The sequence below is a fragment of the Rousettus aegyptiacus genome, unplaced genomic scaffold (genome assembly GCF_014176215.1).
Source record: "Rousettus aegyptiacus isolate mRouAeg1 unplaced genomic scaffold, mRouAeg1.p scaffold_m13_p_1, whole genome shotgun sequence".
Classification (NCBI taxonomy): Eukaryota; Metazoa; Chordata; class Mammalia; order Chiroptera; family Pteropodidae; genus Rousettus; species Rousettus aegyptiacus.
In genome coordinates, this window is record NW_023416284.1 from 28,708,248 (window position 1) to 28,735,920 (window position 27,673).

General features: G+C 41.9%; 2 protein-coding genes across 2 annotated transcripts; one reads left to right on the forward strand and one right to left on the reverse strand.

The window, feature by feature from the left end:
• The first annotated feature begins 532 nt into the window (after positions 1-532).
• Positions 533-10,488, forward strand: KLF17 (Kruppel like factor 17). The gene is made up of 3 exons (XM_016123481.2): positions 533-595; positions 8,914-9,769; positions 10,108-10,488. Exons 1-3 carry the CDS (start codon positions 536-538, stop codon positions 10,350-10,352), a joined length of 1,161 nt encoding a protein of 386 aa, XP_015978967.2. The 5' UTR covers positions 533-535; the 3' UTR covers positions 10,353-10,488.
• Positions 10,489-24,646: 14,158 nt separating this feature from the next.
• KLF18 (Kruppel like factor 18) lies at positions 24,647-26,514 on the reverse strand. Its single transcript, XM_016123482.2, has 2 exons — positions 25,508-26,514; positions 24,647-24,887 (listed from the first exon to the last, which is right to left on the reverse strand). The coding sequence occupies exons 1-2, from the start codon at positions 26,505-26,507 to the stop codon at positions 24,703-24,705; spliced, it is 1,185 nt and encodes a 394-aa protein (XP_015978968.2). The 5' UTR covers positions 26,508-26,514; the 3' UTR covers positions 24,647-24,702.
• Positions 26,515-27,673: the final 1,159 nt, after the last annotated feature.

Consider the following 27,673-nt stretch of genomic DNA (forward strand, 5'->3'; position numbering starts at 1 on the left):
GGTCAGAGGTACGTGGTGGAGAAAATTCAGGCCTTGGGGAGCAGGTGGCAAAAGCCCTGACCTGGTAGGGTGGTGGTGGAGACTCCACCGTCTGCAGACGCCCTGCACCCAGATCTACCACTCTTTCCAGCCTCCTTCCCTGTTTCAGGCGGGAATCTGAAACCTCGGTGTCCTCATCCCTATTTGGCGGTGATGCTCAGATTAAAGGGTGGAAGGGGAGGTTGGGTGGGCCAGATATAAAACTTAAGAAGTGATGGAGGTCTGAGGTCTCAAGTTAGTGGCCCTGTGGTGTCTGGGCAGGCTGAGCCAGGCGGGGTGGGGCAGATAGATGCTCGCGGGTGGGTGGTGGGTGCGGCCATTGGCTCCGCCCCCTCCCCCACCCTAGCGCGGCGGGAAGTAGAAGTCGAGCGCTGTGATTGTGGCGTGAAGGTGCCACTACACCCGACCTGCGACGTCGGGGCGGCGGGGCTCAGTTCTGCTCTGATGCGGTCTGGACCCGCGCACAGTCCCGAGGCGCAGCGGATCCCAGGCTGAGATGGAGCAGGAGGCCGAGGGGCTGGGCCAGTGGCAGGCAGCTCAGCGTCAGCTCACCGAGGTGGGTCAGGCGTCAACCCCAGGGCAGGGTGTGAGGGCTGGGATGACGGCTGGGAGAGTGGAGGGAAGCAGAGATCTGGGCAATACGAATTGAGAGAAGGGGTTGGGAGGAATGGGAAATCAAGGACCGAAATCACGTGTCGTTTATTCAATTACTAGTCACCGAGCCTTAACGCCTGTGCCGGGTGCTGGGGGTAAAATGGTTCCAGGCAACTTCCAGGAGAGGGGCTTGAGTACTGAAGAAAGAAGGGAAGTTAGGAAGTCAGCGGGAAGCGTGCAGGAGGAAGTATTAAGTATTTGTTGAAGCCCTACCAAGTGGCAGGCCTTTGTCAGACCCTGGGAATACAATGGTGAGTTTACCATATTATACCGCTTTATAATAAAGGGCAGAATAATTTTAAGTGTACAAATTGTGACGGAGAAGTACAAGTAGAGGCCACGGGAGCAAATAGAGATATTTGATCTGATTTAGGAGGTGAAGACAGCTTCGAATTTGGTCTGGGGCTGGAGAACTGGCCAAGTGAAGGGTTTGCAGGTTCTGAGACCAGAGTCTGCCTTTGGAGGAAGTGAAAGATCGAGTATGAGACCGTGGACTAGGTGGCGATGAGTTGAACCACGATCAGTCACAATTATATTTGCATTTCTGTTTTCAACCCAGGTTTTCATTTTTTTTTTAAATTTTTTAAGAGTGCCTTGGTGCATGTGAACAGAATTCAAGGGTAATAGTTAAAAATCTGTTGTGATAATCCAAGCGGGAATTAAAATGGCGACCTAACTAGAGAGGTGAGAGCCGAGATGGAGATGTGGAGACGTTCTGGAGGTAGAGACGGCAAGCGGGTAGTTAACCTGGATCCAGATGGGGAGGGAGGCACCCAGAACAGCATAGATTTATGGCTTGCACAATTAGGTAAGGAATAGTGGTGACATTTTCTACGAGAGCAAAGGATGAGAAGAAACAGGATTAATAGATTAGTTTTTCCCCTGGAGGTGGGTTGAGGGGTGGGTAAGGACGGTCCTGAGTTTCGGATATACTCCAAGGTGCCCGTGGGCTATCCAAACAGACTAAGCATTATGCTGCTGGAAGGTTCAGGAGAGGTCTGCCCCAGAGCTATTGATTTAAGAATAACTAGAATATAAACCAAAATGGATCATTAGCATGAGAAAGACTGCACAGAGAATAGCATCTAGGAGACCTGCAAAGGGTAGATGGAGAGGGCAGAGGGCCAGGGAGAAGGGAAAGAGAAAAATGAGGCAAGCTGTCAGTGTGTTCCCGCAATGCATTCCTAAAGCCAAAGGAAGGAAACATTTCAAGAAGACTGTGGCCAGGAGGTTCAAAAGCTCCTGAGAGGTCAAGCAAGGTTTTGGACTTAGTGATCTTTATGCAAACTGGTTTTAGGGTCTAGAGAGAATTTGAGGGAATAATAAGATGAGGTAGTGGTGAAAGTGTGTTTAGACACCTCCAAAGAAATTTGCCTGTGAACTTACTGAGAAGGAAGGGAAAGGGGCTGAGCACTCCAGAAATACCCATCCAATAGACATTTATCTGGGGCCTGTTACGTGCCTATTTTATGCTAGTTGTTGAGCATATAGTGGTGAATGAAACATAAAATCTCAACCCTTCTACGGTTTAAAATTTTTTTCCATCCATAGTCAAAATGTTACCAAACCTATCAAAATTAATAGTAATCATTTAATATCATCTCAGATGCAATTCTTATTTAAATTCCCCTGGTTGTCCCTAAAATGTTCTTTAGAGCTGATGTGTCCAAACTAGTATTCAATTTAAGGCCAAACTATGCATCTGGATATTAGGTCCCTTGAGTCTCTGAAATTAGAATAGTTTTTTCTGACTGACTTCTTTTTTCATGATCCTAATTTTTGTCTTATAGAATGTTTTTCTTCTGAATTTATCATGTTGCTTTTTCATGGTATAATTTAGTTTGATCATCTCTCTCTTGTATTATCTCAATTATGTCTTAAAGTTTAAAGCTTAATCTGATTTCTTATTTTTGGTAAGAATGCCTCATAGGTACAGTAAGCTTCATCTTGCATTACTGTATCAGGAGACTGACTCATCTGGCTCCCCACATTTGGTGACACTAGGCTTGACCCTTAAATTAAGATAGCAAAAAGCCTAATTGACCTCTCTATTCAAACTTATCTTTAGCCTTGCAGTCGGAAATTAATCTATGTAATGTTACCTTGGAGGTATTCAACCATCCTAGTTCCTTACCAATCTTTCCCCTACTGGTTTGAACCAAATATTTTTCCTCAATCAAAAGTTTTAGTAGGGGTTTTAGAGTTTTCTATGCTGAAAACCCGCTCCTCCCTTGGGGTGTACTGTCTTATCTCTTCATCTCTCAGATTCCACAGGGCTGTAGCCTTCCTTAGCATAGCCCTTTTTCTTCTAAAATGTACTTTCAATAAATCTTACTTTTTCAAAAAAAAGTTTTTTATTAGGGGTTTTAAAATAATGATTTTTCAATTCCACCATTCCATCTACATTTACTAGTGTGTATTCTTCCGTAAAGTAGGATTTTTTTGTAAACAACTGAACTTATTTGGTGATTTGGAAATAAGTTTTCTACCAGAAAGACAATAAATGCTTAATTCTTTCACTTCAATTCGCAATGTCTGAAACTGGGATAATAGCTGACTCTTTGTCATTTTTGGCTCATAAATTTTCAGATTTGATCTGTTAAAATCAATCATTATTCTTTTTGATTCTCAAACTTTTTAAAACTTTTTTTAAAAATTGTAAAATCTACATAATATAAAAATATCCTAACCATGTTTACATGTATGGTTTGGTGGCATTAAGCACATTTACATTACTGGGCAGCTGTCACCACCATCCATCTCCATAACTTTTTTATTTTTATGGTGACATTGGTTAACGAAATCTAGTAAGTTTCAAATGTATAATTCAATTCAACAGTAATGTGTGTTCACCACCCACAGTTAGATTTCTGTCACCATATATTTGACTTTTACCCCATCTACCTCCTCTCTCCCCCCTCTTTGTTGCTTTTAGGTTTATATCTCAGATATAAGCAATATGTAGTTTTCAGCTTTTTCCGTCTGGCTTATTTTGCTTAGCATGATTATCTCGAGGTCCATCTTTGTTGTCACAAATAGCAGTATTTCATCTCTTATGGCTGAGTAATATCCTATTGTATATGTACCACAGCTTCTTTATCCAATCATCTATTGTAGGACACTTTGGTTGCTTCCATGTCCTTCCCACCGTGAATAATGCTGCTATGAACACCAGTGTGCAAATAACTTTTTGGATATGGGTTTCCAAGTCTTTAGGGTAAATACCCAGTAGAGGGATTGCCGGATCATATGGTAGATCAATTCTTAGTTTTTTGAGGAATCTCCATACTGTTTTCCATAGTGGCTGTACCAATTTGCAGTACCACCAGCAGTGTATGAGGGTTCCTGTTTTCCCACATCCTCTCCAACACTTGTTATTACTTGCCCTATTGATTATAGCTATTCTAACAGATGTGAGATGATGTCTCATTGTGGTTTCGATTTGCATTTCCTTAATAGCTAGCGTTGTTGAGCATCTTTTCATGTTTGTTGGCCATTTGTATGTCTTCTTGGGAGAAGTGTCTGTTCAGGTCCGCTACCCATTTTTTAATTGGATTGTTTGTTGTTTGTCGTTATTGAGTTGTATGAGTTCTTTGTATATTTTGCATATTAGGCCCTTATCGGAGGCGTTGCTTGCAAATATATTTTCCCATTCGGATGGTTGTCTCTTTGTTGATGGTTTCTTTTGCTGTGCAGAAGCTCTTTAGTTTGATGTAGTCCCGTGCATTTATTTTTGCTTTTACTTCCCTTGCCTTTGAGGTCAAATTCATAAAATCCTCTTTGAGTCCAAGGTCCATGAGTTTAATTCCTATGTTTTCTTCTATGTGATTTATTGTTTCAGATCTTATATTCAGGTCCTTAATCCATTTTGAGTTAATTTTGGCATATGGTGATAGACAACAGTCTAGTTTCATTCTTTTGCAGGTGACTTTCCAGTTTTCTCAGCACCTTTTATTGAAGAGGCTTTTCTTTCTCGACTGTATGTTTTTGGCTCCTCTGTCAAAAATTATTTGCTTATATAAATATGGGTTTACTTCTGTTCCACTGGTCTGTGTGTGTTTTTCTACCAATACCGTCCCATTTTGTTTATTATTACTTTGTCGTATAATTTGAAGCCGGACAGAGCGATGCCTCCAGCCTTGTTCTTTTTTCTCAGGATGGCTTTGGCAAGTCAGAGTCTTTTGTGCTTCTCTATAAACCTGATGATATTTTGTTCCATATCTTTAAAAAATGCCGATGGGATTTTGATGGGGATTGAAGTAAATCTGTATAATGCTTTAGGTAATAAATTCATTTAACTATGTTGATTTTTCCAATCCAAGAACATGGAATATCTTTCCATTTCTTTGTATCTTTGATTTCTTTTAATAGGGTCTTATAGTTTTCATTTTATAGGTCCTTAACATGTTTCATTAGATTTATTCCTAGGTGTTTTATTCTTTTTGTTGCAATTACAAAAGAAATTATTTTTCCCACTTTTTCTGACAATTCCTTATTAGAATAAAGGAAAGCTATGGATTTTTGAACAATTGATTTTGTATCCAGAAACTTTAATGTATTTGCTTATTGCTTCTGGTATTGTTCTTGTGGAGTCTAGGGTTTTCTGCATAGTGTCATGTCATCTGCAAATAGTGACAGTTGGACTTCTTCGTTTCCTACTCGAATGCCTTTTATACCTTTCTCTTACCTTATTGCACTCTATAGAACCTCCAGTGTTATACTGAATAATAGTGGTGATAGTGGACAGACTTGTCTTGTTCCTGATCTTAGAGGGAAGGTTTTTAGTTTTTCACCATTAAGTATAATGTTGGCTGAGAGTTTGTCGTATATAGCCTTTATTATGTTAAGGCACTTTACTTCTATACCAATTTTGTTAAGTGTTTTGATCATAAATGGATACAGAACTTTATTCATCTTCCCAAACTGAAACTTTTTGACTATTATCCATGACTTCCCAATCTCCCTTCCTCCTCACCTACTCCCCACCAAGTCCCTGATAGTCACTTTACTCTGTCTCTTTGGATTTGACTTCCTTAAGTAACTCAGATAAGTGGAATCATATCTCATTTGTCCTTTTGTGACTGGTATATTCCACTTAGCATAATGTCTTCAAGGATTTCTTTCCATTTTTAAGCTGAATATGTTATTGTATGTATATACCACATTTGTTTATCCGTTCATCTGTCGATGGACAATTGAGTTGCTTCCATATTTTCCGTATTGTAAAAATGCCGCCCTGACTATGAGTGTACAAATATCCATTCCAGTTCCTGCTTTTAATTCGTGCAGGTATATACCCAGAAGTGGAATTGCTGGGTCATGCTAATTCTATTTTTAATTTGTTGAGAAACCGACATACTGTTTTCCATAGTTGCTTGAAAAGTCATTCCTAATAGCAGTGCACAAGGATTCCAGTTTCTTCACATCTTGCCAACACTTTTTTTTTTTGATAATCATCATTTTAATGGGTGTGGTTTTGGTTTTCATTTCCCTAGTGATTAGTGATGTTGAGTATCTTTTCATGTGTTTATTGGCCATTTGTATGTTTTTTGAGAAATGCCTAGTCAGGTCTTTTGCCCATTTTTGCATTGAGTTGTTTGTTTTTTCATTGAGTTTTAGGAGTTTTTAAAAATAGATTCAGGACATTATTAGTCCTTTATCAGATGTGTAATTTCTGAGTATTTTCTCCTATTCTGTTAGTTGCCTCTGTACTGTTGCTACGTCTTTTGATGCAAAAATTTTTTAAAATTTTGATGAAGTCCAATTTTGTCAGTTTTTTCTTTTGTTGCCTGCGCCTTTGGTGTCATAGCTGAGAAATCATTGCCAAATCTAGTGTCATGAAGCTTCCCCCTATGTTTCCTTCTTAGAGTTTTATAGTTTTAGCTCACATTTAGGTCTTGATTCATTTTGAGTTAATTTTTGTATGTAGCGTTAAGTAAGGGTCCAGCTTTATTCTTTTGCATGCGGATATCCAGTTATACTGTCTTTTCCCCATTGAAGGGTCTTGGCACCCTCGTATAAAGTCATTTGACCATATACGTGTGGGTTTATTTCTGGGCTCTGTGTCTTTCTGTTGCTTTATCGGGCTATTAATGCCAGTATCATACTGCTTTGATTACTGTAGCTTTTCAGTAAGTTCTGAATCAGGAAGTATAAAATTCTTTCAGTTTCATTCTTTTTTCAGGATTAGTTTTGGCAAGTCTTTGATTTCTTTCATTTCTGTAATTTTGTAGTTTTCAATGATTAGGTTAACCTTTAGTTATTTCTAAGTATTTAATTCTTGATGATATCATAAATTGAGTTTTTTTAATTTCCTTTTTGGATTGTTTAAAGATTGTATTATCTGAGAACAGAAATAGTTTTACTTTTTCAATTTGGATGCCTTTTATTTCTTTTTCTTGCTTATAATTGCTCTGGCTAGACCTGCCAATATAATGTTGAATATCAGTGGTAAAAGTGGGCATCCTTGTCTTGTTCCTAATATTAGAGGAAAGGCCTTCAGTCTTTTACCATAGAGTGTAATGTTAGCAGTGGGTTTTTCATAAATACCCTTTATTATGTTGGAAGCTTCTTTCTGTTGCTAGTTTTTTGAGGGTTTTTTTTTTTTTTTTAAATCATGAAAGGGTGTTGGATTGTTTCAGATGCTTTTTTCTACATTAAGGTTTTTTTCTTTATTTTACTTATGTAGTATATTACATTGGTTTTCATATGTTGAATCACCCTTGTGTTTGAGATGAATTCCATTTTATCGTGTTGTATAATCCCACTTGATGTGCTGATGGATTTGGTTTGCTAGTTTTTTGTTGAAGATTTTTTTCATCTGTACTCATAAAATATCTTGGTCTTTTATTTTCTTTACTTGGTGATGTTTTCGTCAGGCTTTAGTATTAGCACTTTTGGGCTCATAGAATGAGTTAGGAAATATTCACCCCTCTTCAAGATTTGGGAAGAATTTGAAAAACATTGGTGTTTTCTTTAAAAGTTTAGCAGTATAAACATTTCAAGTGTGCAGCCGAATGAATTATCACAAAGTAAAGACCTGTGAAACATTGCTCCACCACATAAGCCCTGCTAGCACCTCTTACTGCTCCTCCCTCTCCTCTAATGTTAACACATAGCCAGTTATGTTTGGACATAACTTTCTTGGATTCCTCTGTTTTTGCTCTGTGTTCCTGTAATCAGTGTCAAAGCTGCCATTGCTTTCATAAGTTTGCTTTTGTGTGTGTGTGTGTTTGAATGTTGCTGAACTTGATATCTGTGGCAGCATTTTTCTGGGTGAATTTTCTTTTTCTTTTGAAAATTGTAATCTTTAATTTCCATTTCGATGCTTTAGCATCTCTTATGGATCCTATATTTTTTAACTTATGTTTTGGTCTTCATATTTGAATGGATTGGTCTTTTCTTCACTGTCCCAAGGGAGAAGTGGATGAAAGTTGATGGGAGGTGTGGTGCGGTGTAGCTTTTCCAGTTTCTCAGCTCATGAGCTCTCTCTGTTGCTACAGTAATGGACAATTTTTTAAAATTATTTTTGGTCCTATCTGTTGCAAGAGGTTCTACCACGAATCCATTCTTTTCCTCATGCCAGTCCATCATCAAGGGATATGGCTTGTCCTGACTTCCAAAACAATCCCCACCCCTTTAAAAAGTGATTTTTAGCCGCTGCCTCTTTTTCCTACCTCCTCTAATCCTTGATCTTGGACTTGTCCACAGCAGTTCCCACTCAGGTGAGACTCTGTTCTGTAGGGAAATATTTGCAGAGGGTTTCTAAGTTTTGCTAAAGCCAGCACCTATCTGAAGCCCCCATTCTACCTGCCTTAGTGGCTTTCTGTACCCATTCTGTTGGCTTGGGATGGATGTTATTTTCATCCTCACACTTAAATATAATTTGGAGTTTGAAGGTTTTCTCAGAGTTTTGTTGAAGGGGTAGGCTGTGGAATACTTTATTTGCTCTCTTTGTTGCTTTTTATGAAATAAAACCCCAAAAAATGTGCCAAAGAAGAAAAGTGGCATGAGTCACACTTACACTTAGGCTTCCACTGTGCTGTCAGCCAGACCTGCGTCTTAGAAAAACTCAAGCTGGAGAATGGCCTGGAGGCAGAATAATTTAAGCAAGAGAAATGGAGACCTGCATTCAGGTGGGGTCTGGACTTGGGGAAGAGGGACATGTGGAACTGGAATTATAGCTAGGGTGAATTTCACCTGACTCTCTCTCTCTTCAAGGATACTGAGAAGTCAGTTTGCATCTTGGGCATGTCTCCATCTCCCGAAAGCAGTAGAGTGCACACGTCTTGGAACCATGGCGCATCAGGCATTCCACACTTCCCTCAGTGCCCACAGCTGGAGAGGATCCCCTTGGTCTCTACTGATGCACCCAGGCAGAATGAGAGTGAAATGGGGTCACAGTTCAGTGTATTGCTGCCTGAGCATGGTGTGAACTACAGCCCCCAAGTGACTCTCGCACCTTCCCAGACGATTTACTGTCAGGGAATATCTCCCTCTCAACCAGGAATGATGGTTTTAAAGGGGCCCCAGATAATGCCCTTGGGAGAGCCCAATATTCCAGGGATGGCCATGACCTTCAGTGGGAATCTAAGGATGCCCCCCAGTGGGCCACCAGTCTCAGCTCCCAGTGGAATCCCAATGGTGTCCCACCTCAGGGCTCCAACAATGCCTTATTCTGGCCCCCCAACAGTACCTTCTAACAGAGACTCTTTAGCACCCGAAATGTTATTGGCACCAACCATGCCTTCCACTGAGGCAATGCTCCCCTCTTTGGCTCAGATGTTGCCCCCTAGAGATCCCCACAGTTGCAGAATGCCCCCAGCTGGATCCCCATCATTGCTGGCTTTAGAATCCCAGGATTCTTTTGGGAGCCAGCCAGCCTTCCGGGAAGATCCATTCCGACCTGAGCAGCACATACATGCTCCACAGAGAACAGAGCAGAACTCCAGGGCCCAGGAAAGGGCTCCCAAGAAGAGCTCCCCGGTTTCAAGGCCTTACTGCTGCCAGTATGAAGACTGTGGAAAAGCTTATACTAAACGCTCCCACCTCGTGAGTCACCAGCGCAAACACACAGGTGAATGAAGTGTCAGACGGGTGGGGTAGAGTAGTGTCTGGACTTTAGATTTGTGCCGGACCACTGTTTTATAATGGTTGGGGATTAGCCTATCATTCTTCAAGCTGGGGGTCAAGCTATATTGTTCACACCAACTTGCTTTCGCACAGTCCAGAATGACTGCCAAGATGATGGAGATTGCTAATTGTGTCGCCTCCTCACTGTTTTCTTATGTTTTCCCTTTTGATCCCTCAACCTTGACTGCTCTGCCTCATTAGAGTCTAAACCTTTCCTTCCCACCTGCTGGCCTAAATTCCTCTACTTAATTCCTTCCCTCCCTTGTCACCTTTCCTCCTCAGGTGAGAGGCCCTATAAATGTACATGGGCAAGCTGTACGTGGTCTTTCTTTCGTTCTGATGAGCTTGGACGACATATGAGGATACACACCAGATACCGACCACATAGATGTGATCAGTGCGGCCGACAGTTCATGAGATCTGACCATCTCAGGCAACACCAAAGGACTCATCTGCGGATGCCAGGATCCCCTGGCCCACAGGCCGACAATGGACAGATGGCTGGTCCTCCTGTTCCTGGTCTTTAGGTCTACCTCGTCTTCCCTCATTTTATCTTTTGCACCCATATCATGCCTGCCTCTGACCAGCTAGTTTCTTTGGTAGGTATAGGCTTAGATGAAGACCAAGAAAGATTATGAGGCAGTGTTGAAACACATGTGAGCTCTGGACCCAGTCAGGGACTCTTCAAAAACTAGCTTGGATGCCCTTACCTCTCTGGGGCCACCTACTTTTGCTGAGTTTAGCCACATGGGAAGATGGAGCAAAGTAGAGATTGGGCGCTTTATTTTAAAAGATCTTTATCTTGTCACTCCCTAGCTTAAAACTCTTCAGTGACTCTCTTTTGCCTGCTACATAAAGTCCAAGTTCTTTATCTTGGTCTTGCACAGTTTCCAGAGCCAGGCTATATTCAAATCCTGAATTTACTACTTACTAGCCATGTGACTTTGGTCTTTGATCACTATGCCATGTTTCTCTTCTGGTAAATGAGAAAAACTGTATTACACTGTTTGGACACAGTATATGTATTGAATCATATTCTGTCCAGCACTCACCAGCCACATTCCCAGGGTTTCTGTCTCCTCCTACTACTTCCAAACTTGGGTGGAATGCCCCACCATAGGGCACAGGATCTGGCATCTCAAGTAGCCACTAGCAACCCAGAAGTGTGTGGAAGTTAATGCTCCTGGGGAAACATTTGACCAATGGGAGATAGGGGAGAGCCGGGCAGATAAATTCCCTCTTTCTTAACTCTCTGAATTGCTGCAAGGCACCGTAACTCCAAATGGAACAGCCGATGTGGAGATCTCCCAAGTAGCCAGTGGACACACCTGCTGTGCTTCTTCAAGGCTTGTCATGAAGCGGAACTCCACCTGCTATCACTTTGTTATTACCTCCATTCTTCCCCGCCTTGCTTCCCTTTTCTCACTTTCGGTACCTTGGGGTTTACACCACCCAAATCAAACATCAGTACTTAATTCTTGTTTTAGGCTCTCTTTTCTAGAAGACATTAGACTGGGGCAGAGAAGGATGGACCCCACTGTAACTTCCCCTCCTCCTCTTACAGAGCCCAGGTACTCAGACCAGCAAATGTCCTGCCCTTCTTCTCTAAGGGTTGAGGGCATAATGGCTATCCTGGCAACTGAGCCTGGTAGTTCAGGACCTCATTTTTGGACTTATCAGCCAACCATTTCACTGACCAGCAAAGCTAATAGGAACTTGCCCAAGCTTTCAAGAGACAGATCTGGGATCCCGACCAGGATCTATCTACTTTATCTATCTCTTTAACTAAGAGATGAGATCCACCTAGGTACCGAAGCCATGAAGAGGAGCACATAAAAGGGAAGGTCAGAAAGGCCTCTTGGAGGAGGTGACCTTTGAACTCAGTAAGCGAGTGTATGTACCATCCAGTAATCCCTTAAATGTTGAAATACACTGAGCAGGTGAATGAAAAAGAAAGAATTCCACTGGATCTAGCAGCTACTCAGAGGAGAGTAAGCCTGCAAGCCTCCATTCATTTGGCAAATAGTTTAAAGCCCACAATACAGAGAACTTTAACAGCTATGGAGATTCATGTTGAAAAGGGTATGTCTGGGATGAAAGACTTCTCAAGGAGGTGCCTGAGTCAGCCCTAAAGAGCTCATGGAGATTAGCCAGACCTATTTCCTGGACATCTGCTCTTGCTCATTCCCAGTGTTGGACACTAAGGACTCAGAGCATGACAATGCCTTGCTGCAGGGTGGAAAGATAACAAACAAAAATTCTGAAGACACTCAAAGCTGCCAAGGAGAACGTCTGAATCTTTGTGGACTCAAATTTATTTGGAGCATCTGGAGAAGTCCTACGGCCTTGGCTGTGCCTGCCCCTGCCCCTCTTACTGCCACCCCAATGCTGTGCTACACGGCCACGTCAGTCTGTTCCCCTAATGGCCCAGTGAACCTGGACCGGGCCTCCATGTGCTTTCACCCAAATTGCAAGCGAGGGGAGTAAATACGATTTAAAAAATTGGGGCAGAGAGCATGTGTTTGTGACCCAATTATGGGCCCCAGGGCCTGAGGTCTGAGTACTCAAGGGGCTCTCATTCCCACCTGGGCACTAGGTCCCCTCCATGGTGATGGGGTAATTGGAGGAGAAAAAAAATCAACCTATCCTTTAACCAGTGGTTACTTTACACCAGCCTGGGGTTAAGACTTTCCCAGAATTATATTTTTCAGCTCAAGGCATGATAGTGGGTGGGAAAAACTGGGCTCTCCAGTAAGAAGGATTTTGAATCCTGTCTGCCATTTCCTGGCTGTGTGACCTTGGGCAATTTACTTATCTCTGTTACTTCGGATAGCCAGTGGGGCAAGATTAATAGATTCAGACTAAAGAGATATAATCATATTTAAAAATGGTTTCTTTGACTGCTTTCAGGAAGAGGAAGTTTTCAGTGATCCAGGTACAGTTGAAGGAGGCTTGGACCAGGATGTAGCAGGGGAGGTGGGAGACAAGAAAGACTGAGAGAATTAATTGGACTGATTGATGGAGTGTTCAGGGATGACTCAGGTTTTTGGCTTGTGCTATAGATAACTCAGGAGAATGGACGAACTTCACTAATTTATTTTGTTTATTATGTTCTGTTATACATGCAAAAAATTGTGTATATGCAATTTAAAGAATAAAAGTAAAAACTTATTTGCCCTTTAAGTCACTTGAGAAAAAGTTCATGCTAATACATTTGAAGCCTTTGAACTTTGATCACATCCATTCATCCTTCTCCACAGAGGTAAACACTATCCTGAATTTTGGATAATCTTGCCTTTGCTTTTCTATGCTTTGACCATAATATGTATCTATTTTTAAACTACAGTGATTGGTTTAATGTGGTTTCGAGCTTTGTTATTGTGTTTGAGGTTCATTGAACTTCTTCAAAGGTTATAGTCTTAATAAAATTTGTAAAAACTTTGGCCATTGTTTTGTCAATTTTTGTTTCCTATCTGCACCCTTCTCCTGACACAATCTGCCCATATAAAAGGCTGCATGATGCTGTCTCACAGGTTACTGATGCTCTCCATTTACAGCCTTTTCTTTTTCTGCTTCATTTTAGATATCTTCAAGCTAACTGATCTTTTCTTCCACAGTGTCTAATCAGTTCCAACCAGTGTGATTTTCAGATACTGTATTTTTCATCTCTAGAAATTCCCTCTGGATCTTTTTTTATATTTTCCATTTCTATTCTTATCATGTTCATGTTTTCCTCTATCTTCTTGAACATATGAAGCATAGTTAAAACATCCTCAGATGCTAGTTTTATCATTTTTGTCATTTCTGGGTCTATCAATCAATTTTTATCCCAATAATTGTTTTTATTTTCCTGCTGCTTTGAATGGCTTATTTTTTTACTGGATACCACATAAATTATGCATTTACATTGTTGGTTGCTGGGTTTTGTTTTATTCCTTTAAAGTACTGTTGGCTCTTACTTCTGGCATGCATTTTACTTCTTAGAATTTGTTGGATCCCTTTGAGGCTTTTTTTTCTACTTAGGGAATTTTTATTTATATGAGGCTTACTTTTAAGCTTTTCTAGGACAGGCCCAGAACTGCCTTTTCTCTCGAGTTAATTTAGCCCCACCACTAAGGCAAAATCCCAAAGATTCTGCTTGATCTGTATGCATATTATATATGTCTGCTGCCCCCTGTGAGTTCCAGGAATTGTCCTGCCTCCTTCTTTTCAGTGGTCTTCTTACTAGTCTTGGGTAAGTTCTTATGCTTTCTCAGCACTTAGTCAAAAGCTCAAAGGGATACCTCTCCAGATCTTTAGCATAGTCTCTGAAAAATTCAATCCCTTCAAGTATTCTGCCTCAAATTCTAGCCACCTTTGTCTTCTCAAACTTTGGTGTCTGTTTCCTTAACTCAGGCTTCTATGCCCTACTTCAGCTTTCCTCCCATTTCTCAGGGGTCACAGTCCTGTGCTGCCTGTTACCCATTGCTGAAACCCACTGCTTCATGTATTTTGTATGGTTCTCTCTGTTTAAGGTGGGAAGTTAACAGTGCCTGTCACTCTGTATTTAAAGTCCATTTAAATGGAATCATAGCCTACCTAGTCCTATAAATTTACTTCTTGTTCACAATTATGCTTTTGAGAATTATTAATGTCAAGCATACAGATGAAGTTATTCTTTTTCACTGTTGTGTAGTATTCCATGATCTCAGTGTACAGTTTATATATTCTACTGGGTCACTTGCAGCTTTTTTTGTCAAGAACAGTGTTGCCCTGAACATTCCTGCTTAAACCTACTGCTGCACTTGTGATGTTTCTCTTTGAGGCATTTTTTCAAAGGGTGGTGGTTAACTTGGTGGATTGTACGCTGACTAGAGAAAGAGACGGATTGTGGGGCAAGGGTGAGAGCTTGGCTGAACTTGGTGACAATTTGTAGAAGTGTCAGTCTACTCTTATGGGATTTTCTCCTGTGGCATCAGGAGAAAGTGGCTTGTGTAGTTATGGAAGAGTCAGCAGGGGTTGGGGTTTTGTCAGGTAAGTGCCACAGCAGGACAAAGAAGCAAAGGAGTTTAAGACAATAGCAGGAGAATCGAGGGCCCTGGAGTCTAAGGTGAGGTTAGGGTAGGAGAGAATGTGAAGTCCAGAGAAGGCTAAGGAATAGACAATAGAGCTGCTGATGGATTCCGCTGAAGTGGGATAACTGGTGTATTAGGAATAGTGGAATGAGGCTTGAAAGAGAAATGGTGGTGGAGATGAGCATGTTGAGTAGGTGTCTTGGGGGGTAGAATGGTGATGAAATCCAGGATATGGCCAAAGAAGTGGAGTGGACTACAGGTGAAGGTTTTTGGAAATGCAGAGCGTTCAGAGTGTTATTTTGGTCATCCTTGGATAGTGCCTAGGACTAGGGCTAAAGCTAAGGTGGAGCAGGAGTAGATGAGGCAGGTGACAAATTCTAAGAGTAAGTGAAAGTGAGCAATGAGGTGAGTGTAGAACAGTGACTAGAAGAGTAGAGTATCCAATGGAACAAGATTTTGGTGGGGAGGGAGGATAGTGATTTTTAAGTAACATTATGGAGAGAGATCCAAAGATGGGTGGGATGGAGAGAATAAGGCAGACATGTGTCAGGAGATACGAAGGCAAACAGAAGAGGAAGCTTCTTGGCAGAAGTGGAATAGGTGGGGGAGTTCTCAGACTACAGAGCAGGAGTTCCAGAGGGTAAAGTGGGGCTAGTTTGGGAGGGAGCTTGGGAGAAGGATGGGAAATAAGATATGGAAAGGGGAAATGGTTTCTAAAGATCTTTCAGATGTTGACCATGCAGTATTGGAATAATCGTTTGATTCATTCTCATTTATCAAAATTTTACTGAGTGCCTAGGGGTCTCAGTGTTGGGAATACAGTCTCCAATGGTCACTTAACTCCATCTGGAGCTCTGGGGTAAATGTAGGACAGGCTGACCCAGAAACGTGATTAAATTGCATTTGGGAAGCCCATCTGGGCTGTCTTAGGGAGGATGGATGGGAGATCTGGGCTGAAGAGTAAGCAACTACATATGGGATAGGCGGCCGGCAGTGGTCTACACAGTCAAGGAAATTGTGAGGAGCTGCTTGGGATGAAGAATTTGAGATGAAAAGCATTTTTTTTCTGACTTTATTCTATAGGTCCCTTCTGAACACCCAGCCACAATCCTTGCTGGAAGATTGTACAGGCAACATCTCGGAGTGCTTGGTATGATCTTGCTTTTGTCAAAAAGGAGCTGGAAGCTGCCTGGCTTCAGGCTCTGGACCTGCAGCTAAGGCCTTCCCGAAGAAGACTTACCTGGGCCTGGCCCAGATCCAGAGCAGGACACACCCGTTTTTTATATGGGTTGGTGTAGAATTCAGCCATCCTCCATAAACTGGAGAGAGAATTCTTAAAGGGCATCCTACATTCTGGAGAAATGGGATAGAAGCCTTTAGAATGAAGCCCTGGATGGACGCAGAAGGTTTTGGGTGGGCAGGGTGGGTAGGACAGATAGTGTGTAAAAAACCAAGTTTCTCTTTGGTTTTCAGGTATTCATTTATTCATTCATTAGTTCTCACTGGCTAACTCATACCTCTAGCTCTAAATCAGACTTTTACTTGTTCTGAGTGTTGAGATAGATAAATAAGACCTCTAACTTTCAGTTTTTATTTCTTCTCTTTTTTCCCCATCTTTTCCTTTGCCTGCTTCATTAAAACATCTTAAATAGATAATATGTAGATATAGTACAAAATTCAAAAGGTAGAACATGTTATTGAGCAAAGAGTCCACCTGCCACTCTGAACTTCTCTCCTTGGAAGTGATGCTACTTTTTGTTATGTGCCTTCCACGCTTATCTATAATACATAAGTAACACCGTTGGGTTTTTTACCGTGTTTACTTGTCAGTCCATCTTGAAGGCTGTTTTGTGTCAGCAAATACAGAACTACCAGAATCTTTTAAATCAATGCATATAATTCCATTGTATGGATGTACCATATTTATTTCAGTATTCTATTGAAGGACATTTGCTATGATCAATACTATAATCTAGAGAATGTTTTTTTCTTTTAATAGTCTTACTATTTTATTTCCCTTGGGAGTGGGCAGTTAAACTTTATTTTAGAGCGGTTTTAGAAAAATTGGGAAGATTGTACCGAATGTTCTCATAGACTCCATACTCATTTTCCTCTCTTATTACCATCGAACATTAGTATGGTACATTTGTTACAAATAATAAACCAGTAGTGATACATTTTTATTACCTGAAGTCCATACTTTATTTAAATTTCCTTAGTTTTTAACCTAATGTCCTTTTTCTGTTACAGGATTCCATATTAGTATAGCATATTTATTTGTTCATTTAATATCCAGATATAATAATTCATGTAACATAAAGTTCACCCTTTGAAAGAGTACTTTCCGTATTTTTAATATATTCACAAAGTTGTGCAGTAATCACCACTACTTAATTCCAAGACATTTTCATTACTCTCAAAAAAGAAACCCCACACCCGTTAATAGTCACTACCTCTACATTTACCCCTTTCTCTAGCCTTGGGCAACCACTAATCTGCTTCTCTCTCCATGGATTTACCTATTCTGGGCACTTCATATTAATGAAATCACAATATGTTGTCTTTGTGGCTGGCTTCTTCACTCAGCATAATGTTCTCAAGGTTCATCCGTGAACCTTGAATTAAGACTACATTCCTTTTGACGGCTGAAGAGTATTCCGTTATATGGCTATATCACACTTTGTTTATATCCATCAGTTGATGGACGCTTGGGTGGTTTCCACATTTTGATTATGATGCTATGAACATTTGTGTACAGTTTTTGTCTGGACATATGTTTTTTATTTTCTCAGGTGAGGAATTGTTGAGTCATATGGTAACTTGTTTAGAATTTTGAGGAACCAACACTATTTCCAAAGCGACTGTTCCCCTGGCAATGTATGAGGGTTAAGATTTCACATTTCATTAACACTTGTTATTATCTATCCTTTTGATTGTAGCCACCCTACTGGGTGTGAAGTGTCTCTTACTGTGATTTCGATTTGCATTTCCCTAGTGACTAATGATGCTGAGTATCCCTTCATGTACTTATTGGCCATTTGTACATCTCTTTGGTATTTTTCTTAGAGATACGGCTAATTGGCCACTCGTATTTTCTCTGGAAAAATGTCTATTTGAATCCCTTGTTCATTTTAAATTTAGATTATTTGTCTTTTTATTGGTGAGTTGTGAGAGTTTTTATATATTCTGAATACTAAACCTTTATCAAATATATGATTTGCAAATACTTTCTCCTGCTCTGTGGGTGGTATTTTTATACTCTTGATAGGGTATTTTAAAGCACTAAAGTTTTAAATTTTGGAAGTTTATTTTTAATTTGTTTGTTTGTGCTTTTGGAGTCATATATAAGAAATCATTGCCTAATTCAAGGTCATAAAGATTTACCCCTGTTCTAAAAGTATTTCAGTTTTAGCTCTTATGTTTAGGTCTTTGATTATTTTGAATTAATTTTCGTCTGTGCTGTGACTTCATTCTTTTGCATGTGGATATACAGCTGCTTCTGTTTCTGTATTGATATTCTCTATTTGCTGAGAAATCATTTTCATACTTTTCTTCCATTCTTTGGACATATTTAAAATAGCTGATTTAAATTATTTGTTCAGTAAGTCCAATGTCTGGGCTTCCTCATGGGAAGTTTTTATTGACTATTTTTCCCCTGATGTATGGGGGAAATATGCTTTTTTTTTGTTTCATGTTTCATAATCTTTTATTGTTGAAAACTGGACATTTGAAATAATATAATGTGGTAACTCTGAAATCTGATTTCACCCCACCCCAGGGTTGGTGGTTGTTATTTGTTGTTATCTGCTTGATGACTGTTATGAAGTAATTCCACAAAGGCCATACTCTTTGTTGTGTGTGACCACCCAAGTCTCTGCTGACCTGTGTGGTCAGCTAATGGTTGGACAGAGATTTCCCTAGAGGCCTCAGGTTTCTCTCAGGTTTCGTCAAGAGGCTCCGTGTGCATATTGGGGCAGCACAGCTTCAACATTCAGCCAGGCAGCTGACAACTGCATCTTAGTCTTCACTTCTTGCTTGCACAAAGTCTCAAGGTTGGCCAGAGATGAGAGCTCAGGGCCTCCTCAGATCTTTCCTGAGCACATGCAGAGCCGTGGGCATGACCACAGCCCTATATATGTGCATGGCCTTCTAGATTCCCAGGAAGATGTTGCATCTTTCCAATTAAGATGTCTCTTATGGGCATCTTATTCCCCAGCTGTTCTTTGTAATCTTTTTGGTTAGCTTATTGTTTGCTTCCAACTGTTGCCCACTGCTTCAGGCTGGTATGATGTTCAACAATTGCCTCTGATCGGTTTTGATAAATGCCTCCAGAAAAAAGGCTGGTCATATTGGGCAAGCTCTGAGTCCAGTCAAATACGGACTTGCAAGTGGAGTCTTCCAGGGAACCACCAGACAGGTCAAATAATGACAATCCTCTCAGAATGGAGCTTTAAAGGAATTCCAGTTTTGTTCTGTCCCCTGCATTGACTATAGGCTGTTGGTTTTCAAGGCTACCATGGTTCTGGTGTGGATGGAAATAGGACAAGTTAAAATGCCACAAAGCTCACTATTCTTAGTCATTTTTAGTCATTTTTCTTGAATAGGTGCTCCTCAGATTGCGGCAAGCCTTGGATTAATTTCTCGAGGTCCGGAAATGTTGATACTAACAATTTTTGCCAGTGTTCTTATTGCTTCAGTGGAGGAGAAAAATTTTGGAGTTCCCTATTCTACCATTGCCACTGACGTTGCTCTTTCATAGTAGTTTTAATTTGCACTTTTCAAATTATGAATGAGAATTAGGTTTCTTTTCATATATTTACAATCTAAATAATTTTTTTATGATTCGTCTGTTCATAATTTTGTCCATTTTTTCTCTCTGGGTTTTGGTGTATTTTCCTTTGAATTTTTGAGTTCACCAGATGTCTTTTGATTTTATCGGTATTTTTTGCATTTGAAAGATTTTTGTTTTCATGCAATTTTACCAACTTCCTCCTTTTACCGCATCCGGATTTCAGTCGTAGTCAGAATTTTTTTCTCCAAATTCTGGTTATAGAGGAATTCACCTATTTTTTTTCCAGTACTAGTATGGTTTCATATTTTACTTTTAGATATCTGACCCATTTGGAGTTTACGTTTAAGTATGGAATGAGGTACAGATCTAATTTTAACTTTTGCTAGTAGGTCAAGTAGCTGTCTCAGCACAATTTCTTAAAAGCTCATCTTTGCTCCAGTGCTTATTATATCCTTATTTTCCATATGTACTTGTGTTTGTTTATAGACTTTATTTTATTCCACTGATCTATTTGTCTCTTCATTCACCAGCTCCACGTTATTGCAGCCCCAGCACAGCCTGGTGATCACCTTCCTGCACCCCTCTTAAGGCAGACACTGCATATTCCAGGCCTCCCACCCACACCACCGCCCTCAGTTCCGTCCCTCTGCTAACTCGCAAGGTTGTCTGGTCTGACCCTTCCAACGCCATAGCCCTTCCATCATGGACACTGTGTGTTCCATGCCTTCTGCCCACATCAACACCTCCGCTCTCCCCTGCACCTGGTCCATCTCTGCAGCTTACCTGCACCCTGTAGGGCTGCTTCTAGCTTGATCAGTGACTGTGGACTAGCTCTGCTTCCTCAATGACTACAGATCAGTAAACTCTCTGCCTTCTGCAACTACACATTCTTCAGTGAGATCTGAACCCCAACTTCCAAGTTTGTGTTTCCTTGGATGCTCTCTCTTAGCCCTAGGGTACAATATAGTGTTCTCTTACATCTTATAGTTACTCTTTTATCATAGTTTATTCATTCATTAAATTTCCCATTTAAACTACTGTGTGCTTTTTCTCCTCTGATTGGGCTCAGACTGATGCAATCACAGAGCATGTTTGTTGTGGTCCATAAGGAGACTGCAGTTAGCATCCAGTACTGTATAGTATCATTGCATACTGCACACTACCATGTCTACCAATGAGTTCATTACATTTTAGTGATTGGGGGTTTTAGTGCTTAATATAATGTGAAATCCTTGGTGGATTGTTATATGAATCTTTTAGTAAAATTTGAGGAAAGTGGTTAGCGTTTTTAGGTGAGCTGGAAATGTGATACTATTTTTCATGTTTTGGTTAATGTCTAAAAATTCACTGTACAGCAGGTTAGTTTTGGATGATGAAGAATGGTTGCATTATCTTTTCTTTCTAGGTGGCTGCCCTCAACAGGAGACCCAAGTAAACTCTTGTCTCTCTGGTCTCGTCCCCACCCTAGCGTGTTGATAATGCATAGGAGTTTTGTGTGAGGTTATGGATTTTTTTCTGTTTGGTCCTTGCAACAATATGGATAACATGGCTGAATCTTAGCAATGTAATGTTGAGTTGAGAACAAGCCAGTTCCAGGATATTATAAGGAGTGTCATAAGAAATTTTTGAATATATACATTTGTGATAAATCTATACAAGGAAAAGCAAGGGAATTTACTTATACAGAATTCATAGGAGTAGAAAATTCTGGAGGATAGACAGAGGATTGGATGGGGGAAGCACGCAGGTAGATTCAAAAGTACTGGAAATTATATTATTGGAATAATATTTCAATTCCTCACTTAAATTGAGTGAGGAGTCTGGCTCCAGGCAAAATTCCTAGGTATGATTTTTTTAGGTCTGACCATAAGGCTCTGCCTGGCCAGCTCATGGGCAAAGCTGTCCTCTCCACAGCATACAGCCAGGGCATTGACATTTTCTGAAGGGAGCTGCAAGGACTCAGGGCCCAGTGGGCCAGACATGCTTATGTGCATATTTTCATGTTTAGTCCGGTCACCTCCATCAGAAGCCCTTCATGGGGTCCTTAGTGAGGCACTTTTATTCATTGTGACACAGTACTTTTCCACTCCTAGCTCTTCTTCCTCTTCTTCCCTCAGGCCCTCCAGGTCCATAAAAAGGCAAGGGCCTTTTGTTTGGGGCTCCTGGCAGTGAGATAATTCTCCCGTCTGCCCACATTCATCTGACCCTTGCTTGGTGCTGTTCCTTGAGGAAAATAAAGCATTAGGAAGCCAGCACCTTCCCTTTTCACCTCTTCTTGCACTGTAATAGTAAGAGAATAAAGTCTTGATTTTTACCTTCAGCTTGGCTTGTTGTCCTAATCATTTTGACATCTGGAAACTCAAATTGATGCAGCGGGCAGGGTGGACAATTGAGTGCAGAGTTGTTCTGGAAGAATAAAAGGCCTGAGAGTCCCAAGGGGCACTTTCAACGCCACACCAAAGGCCCTTTGGAAGCGCTAGTGGATTAGATACAGGAAGTTTTTGGTTCTGAGGGGAACCATTGGTCCTCTTTGCCCTCTACTTCCTGTCTAGACTCGTCTGGTGGGTCAAATCAGAAATCCAACAAAGGGACTCTAAGAAAGCTACTGAAGCAGTTCCCTGGATGCTGTTTATTGTCCTGAAGCAATGGGACCCCAAACTGCCAGACCTCACATGCCGAATTGCATCCAGTAACTACTGGCTCTCTGCAGGTCCCTGGGACCAAGGGATGTCCTGCGATGCGTTGTGGTATTGAGACTCATTCCTTCCGTGAGAGTGTAGTTCTTCGAATCACTTTGTTCTTAGAGACTTGGTTAGTTTGCTTCCACACTGAAAAAGATGATCTTCTTGAATTCAGTAACATGACTATGGACCTCCTATTTCGAAATGCCCTGACAGTGGTCACTTTTCCCAATGAGGAAGAGGGGGATGGGAGAGTGCAAGCATCTAAGACCTCCTTCCTCAGTGGGTAGTATTTGACAGGTTTGGCCCACCCGTGACAAGTTCCTTGTTTGGACCACACCTTCAGAGGCCCTCATGTCCCTGCAAGCCGTCCTCGTGGTCTCTCACGTCTTTAATGGTAACAGTAGATGGTAAGATTGTTAGCCTGATTCAGATTTCCAAGTTTGTCTATGATGCTCCTGCTGGTGCAGGTCACCAGGCCTCATTAAACCTCTTTGTGAGGTCAGATCAACTGGTCCAAGACACAGTTCAAGTCCTAACTGAAAAATTCCCAGACATGGAAAAAGTGGCCACTGGCAAAATAGCAAAGATTGACCAGGAGAAAGAACAGCTAAGAGTAATAACATGGTGCCCTCTCCTGGACGACCTGAGCAAAGGTCTCCCCCTAAAGATATCTGAATTTGATTACCAGTAGACAGTCTCAAAGGAGGAGATAGATTGGCAAAGGAATTCAGGGCCAAGTACTAGGTCATGGGATACCCAATGGGGTTCTCAGTGACCCCAGAGATGAATCAGAGTACTGCCAATCTTACCTGATAAGACTAGGGGTCAGTCCTTCTGTTCTCATGGAGGACTGGAGGCCCTATGCCAAGGCCAAAGTTCAATCTGAAAGCGAGGGAGAATTGCATTTCTTGGGCCTTTGGCTGCTGGTACACAGGTGACTGTGGCTCCAGGATGAGGGGGAAACAGATAAAGCTCTCTGGTTCTGGGTTTGAGGTCACTACCACTGGGACTCTTTTGCCTAAGCTCAGCTATGGGCAGGTCATTCCAGGTCCCCATAAACCTCCTTTGCTGTGTATGGCTCCCCTATTGAATGTATTATCGGTATAGACATATTGTCTATGTGTACTCCTACTTGCCTTTGTCCCAAATCCCTGATAAAAACTGCTGTATTTTAGTGGGGCATATGAATGACCCATGAACCTACCCTATTACCTACCAGTGTCTAGTACCATTATCTACTCAAAACAATACTGGCTACTTGAAGAAAAAGAAAGAACTGCTCACACTGCTGATGTAAAATGCCATCTGCATTTCCCAAAGACTCAGGGATCTAGCTTCTGGGGCCTCTGTGAGGTGAGAGTTTGTGGGTCAGGAAGAACCTCAAATGTTGCAGGGCAAATTAAAGCCTTAGGGATTTGCGGTCCACTTTCCTTTTAGGACTCTGAGCTTTCCGAAGTGTCCCCTTGGAAATGAGGAATGGGATACATCATGTCCATGACCTTACTAGGGCTTTTGCCAGGGGGATATTACACAAGTTGGAGGTTGGGTGGGAGTCAAAGCCAGACCTAAGAGATCAGGGCCTATATGAGCTGGGAGAAGGACCTGGTCAGCAGGGGAAGATGGCTAAGCTCCTCAGGAGTAGTTGTCAAGCCACACCCATCCCATGCAAAGAAAAACAGACCAAAGGTCATCTCAGCTGCAGACATGCCAGCAGAAGCAATGAAGAAAAGGGCCCTGGGCCCAGTAGAAAGGATAGCTCCTTCTCCTAGTAGCCAGTACTTGATTCACTCTCCTTCAATGTCACCACCCTGTGTATTCTGGCAGAGGGAAAAAAGAGACTTCACCTGAGAGAAGAATGAGTTATGATAGGAGGCTCAACTTTTGAGTATATTAAGTACTCACTCAAATGGGTTTTATTTCACCTGAGACCATTTTACACTGGAAGTGACCAAGTGTCCCTCTTCTAACCACATGGAAATAAAGCACCAAAGAAACATGAGCTCAAATATAGAATTCTTATACATTTGAATTATGTATACACTTCAATCATCTACATATATACATTTTTACATGTACACATAGAGGTAAGTGCACAGAGCAAGATCTAGAAGGATTCACAGGACATAATAAAAGCAGTTACTCCTGGTGAGGGAAGTGAAGAGTGCTTCTGAGCCTATTGAAACGCATACACGTATTCCTTATGTTTTAGAGAAAAAATAAAAACCTTAAAAGTTTTCAAATATTATTAAGCACCTGCTATATTTTGGCACAGTGCTAAGTCCGAGCAAACAAAGGCAGAGTAAGGAGACGCTTTCAGCTGTACTCACTTCCTCATGAGCTGATGGGTTCATAATTGTAGGCTGTGGACTCTTTGATGCTGCTTTAAGTGATCGGATCGTGCAAAATTCCTGTTGCATAGAGTACACAGGTAGGGTCGCTCCCCGCTGTGCTTTCTCTTGTGTCTTTTGAGCTCATCTGAACGGGAAAATTCCCATGTGCATCCCTTCCAATTGCATTTGTAGGGCTTCTCCCCTGGACCAGAGAGAAAGGGAGAGATGTGTCATGTTTCAGTGGAACGTGGGACAAGGAGGCTGAAAGTGAATGGAGAAGAAAAAGGTTTGTGAACATGTTGGTGTTGGAGAGGGAGAACCAGTGGAGAGGAGACTGAAGAGGGTTAAGTGAAAGAGGAAGACTAGGAGGGCAGCCGGAGCTGGAAGGATGAGAGGAAAACTGTGAAGGAAGGAAAGGAAGAGAGAGAAAAAAATAGAAGACGGGGGCAGGAAGAAAGTCTGTGGGGAAATAAGGAGGTTGAGGAAGGGGATGTGTTGGGTTTAAGGAAAGGTGTATGAAGTGACAGTTTCAGCAGAGGTAGTGTCAGACCATCCATAAGAGGTAGAACAAATCCCTCCACTTATTCCCATCATTTCAGCACAGGCCACAGTACAAAAGTCTACAGCCAGATTGTCTCTGACTGAGAACTAAAGTCTGTCCCTAGGACCACTGCAACCACCCTTTCCAATTTGGCAATCTTTTCTTGGGTCTACTGGGGTCCCAGGCTAGAGGGATAACAATTTCAAATGATCCCAAAGTTTTGTAAAGGCATAGATCTTTAGTCACTTGTCTATCACCCTTAACCCTTAGCCCTCACTCACCAGTGTGTCTGCGCTCATGGATTTGCAGGTGGGAACGCTTTGAATATGATTTTCCACAGTCCTGGTATGTGCAAGTGTAGGGCTTCAACACGTCAAGATTCTTCTGGAACCGACATCTCTGAGACTTGAGTTTTGACTTCTGATTTTCTAAGGATTGTCCTTGGGTCAAACGAGAACTGGAAAAGTACGGAAATTCTGGGTATGGCAATGATGATGACTTACATGGCATCATATGGCTTCCATAGCAGGTGTGGTCAGTGAAAGTTGTCATATGGTCCCCCTTAAGGGTCATCATTTGAGCCCCATAGAGGGTTTGGTCACCACTGTGTGTTGCCCTCTGGTCCCCACTGAAGGTCATCTGGCCCCCACAGACATTCTGGTCAGCACCGAAGGTCATCAGGCCCCCATAGTGGGTCTGGTCCCCACTGAAGGTCATCTGGCCCCCATAGACAGACTGGTGGGCACCGAAGGTCGTCAGGCCTCCATAGTGGGTCTGGTCCCCACTGAAGGTCATCTGGCCTCCACAGAGGGTCAGGTCATCACTGAGGGGCTTCATCTGGCTATCTTCATTGGGAATTGTCGTGTTTGCAGTGCTGGTTATTTTTTGGCAATCAGTGAACGATGTGTTTGGGTTGTCGGCGACATATGTCATCCAGGAAGTTGCTGTGGGTGTTCTCTGACCAAAAGAGGTTACCCTTTGGTTCATGGAAAATGTCTCACTTAGGTCTCCAGGGGGCACGTCAAGGGCTTTAACAGGGTTTGTTGATGAGTTCTGGACAAGGACTGTCTCAGGGATGTTAGAACATGCAGAAATCATTGTCGGTGTCGAGGGTGTCGTCGCCTGGTTCTGAATTGGCTCATATTGGCTGTCCTCACCATGAGCATTCAGTGGTATGTAGAGCTGTGGCTCTGGCGCAGCTGGGGTTCTTGATTCAGGTGTCTCAGAGAGGTCCTGGAGAAGCTCATCAATTTCCTCAAGTGTCTGAAGTAAACTATTCATGCAAGTCTCTTTGCTGTTGCCTGATAACTGAACTGACTCTTCAGCTGTGGGATCCTGCAAGAAAGTTGGAAGTTCAAGGATCCAACCTAGCTCAAATTCCAGACATCCTTCCTATCCATCCCTGCTGACCCTATCCTAGTCTAACCCACCATCACCTCTTGCCTAAAGCCTGTAATTGCTTCTTAATTGGCCTGAGTCTGGAATTTACTCCATCCAGTATGCCCATCCCCCTCCTTCCACACCCCCCCCCCCAACACAACACAGTCAGAGTAACATTTCTAAAATGTAACCTCTTATGCTACTCCTACCAGTGGAGGTGGGAATCTAGATGAACGCACAAATGCCCCATCATCCCCTGCAGAGATCTTGCCCCAGAGACCAAAGATGTTTTGCCTCCCCAGATGTGATGCTGGAAATTTGGTTAAATGAATGAACTTTCAAACATTATCTCATTTCAGTCCCTCCATGACCCTAGAAGATAGGAGCCATGATTAATCTCATTTTAAAGAGAAAACGGAAGTCCAGGGGCATGAAGTGGGAGACTTAATTTGAATTGGACCTATCTGGCTCTGGTTGCTAACAGATCTGCATTCAGAAAATGTGGACATTTTCCTCAGAGACCTCACAGTGATTTTAGGAAGGATATGGAGAAAAGGGAACCTTTGTAACTATTGGAAATGTAAGTTGGTACAGCCATTATGAAAAACAGTACTGAAGTTCCTAAAAACCTAAATAGAACTACCATAGGATCCGGCCATTCCACTTCTGCGTATTTATCCAAATGATATGAATTCAGTATATTAAAGAGATATCTGCACATCCACGTTCACTGTAGCATAATTTATGTATTCACATTCGCCCATGACCAGGTGGTGGTTTGGTGGACTCCAGGGGACCAGCAGGTCAGCAGCAATGCCCTCGAGGAGCCTTTGAGGAGCCTTGAGGACAGTAGCCAAAAGGAACAGCCCCGCAAATGCCTCCTCTGCAGGCCCGTCTGTCTGCAGGAGGGCACCCCCTGGGCAGGACAGGCAAGAGAGGGTGCTCAGTAAACACGTTCCCCGGAGAAATGAACCATTTCATATGTTTCCGCCTGCCCTCTCCCATGAGTTGGACCCCCTGCTGGGATTTCTGACAGCCCACCTGGGAGTTTCTGACCTCCCGCCCTA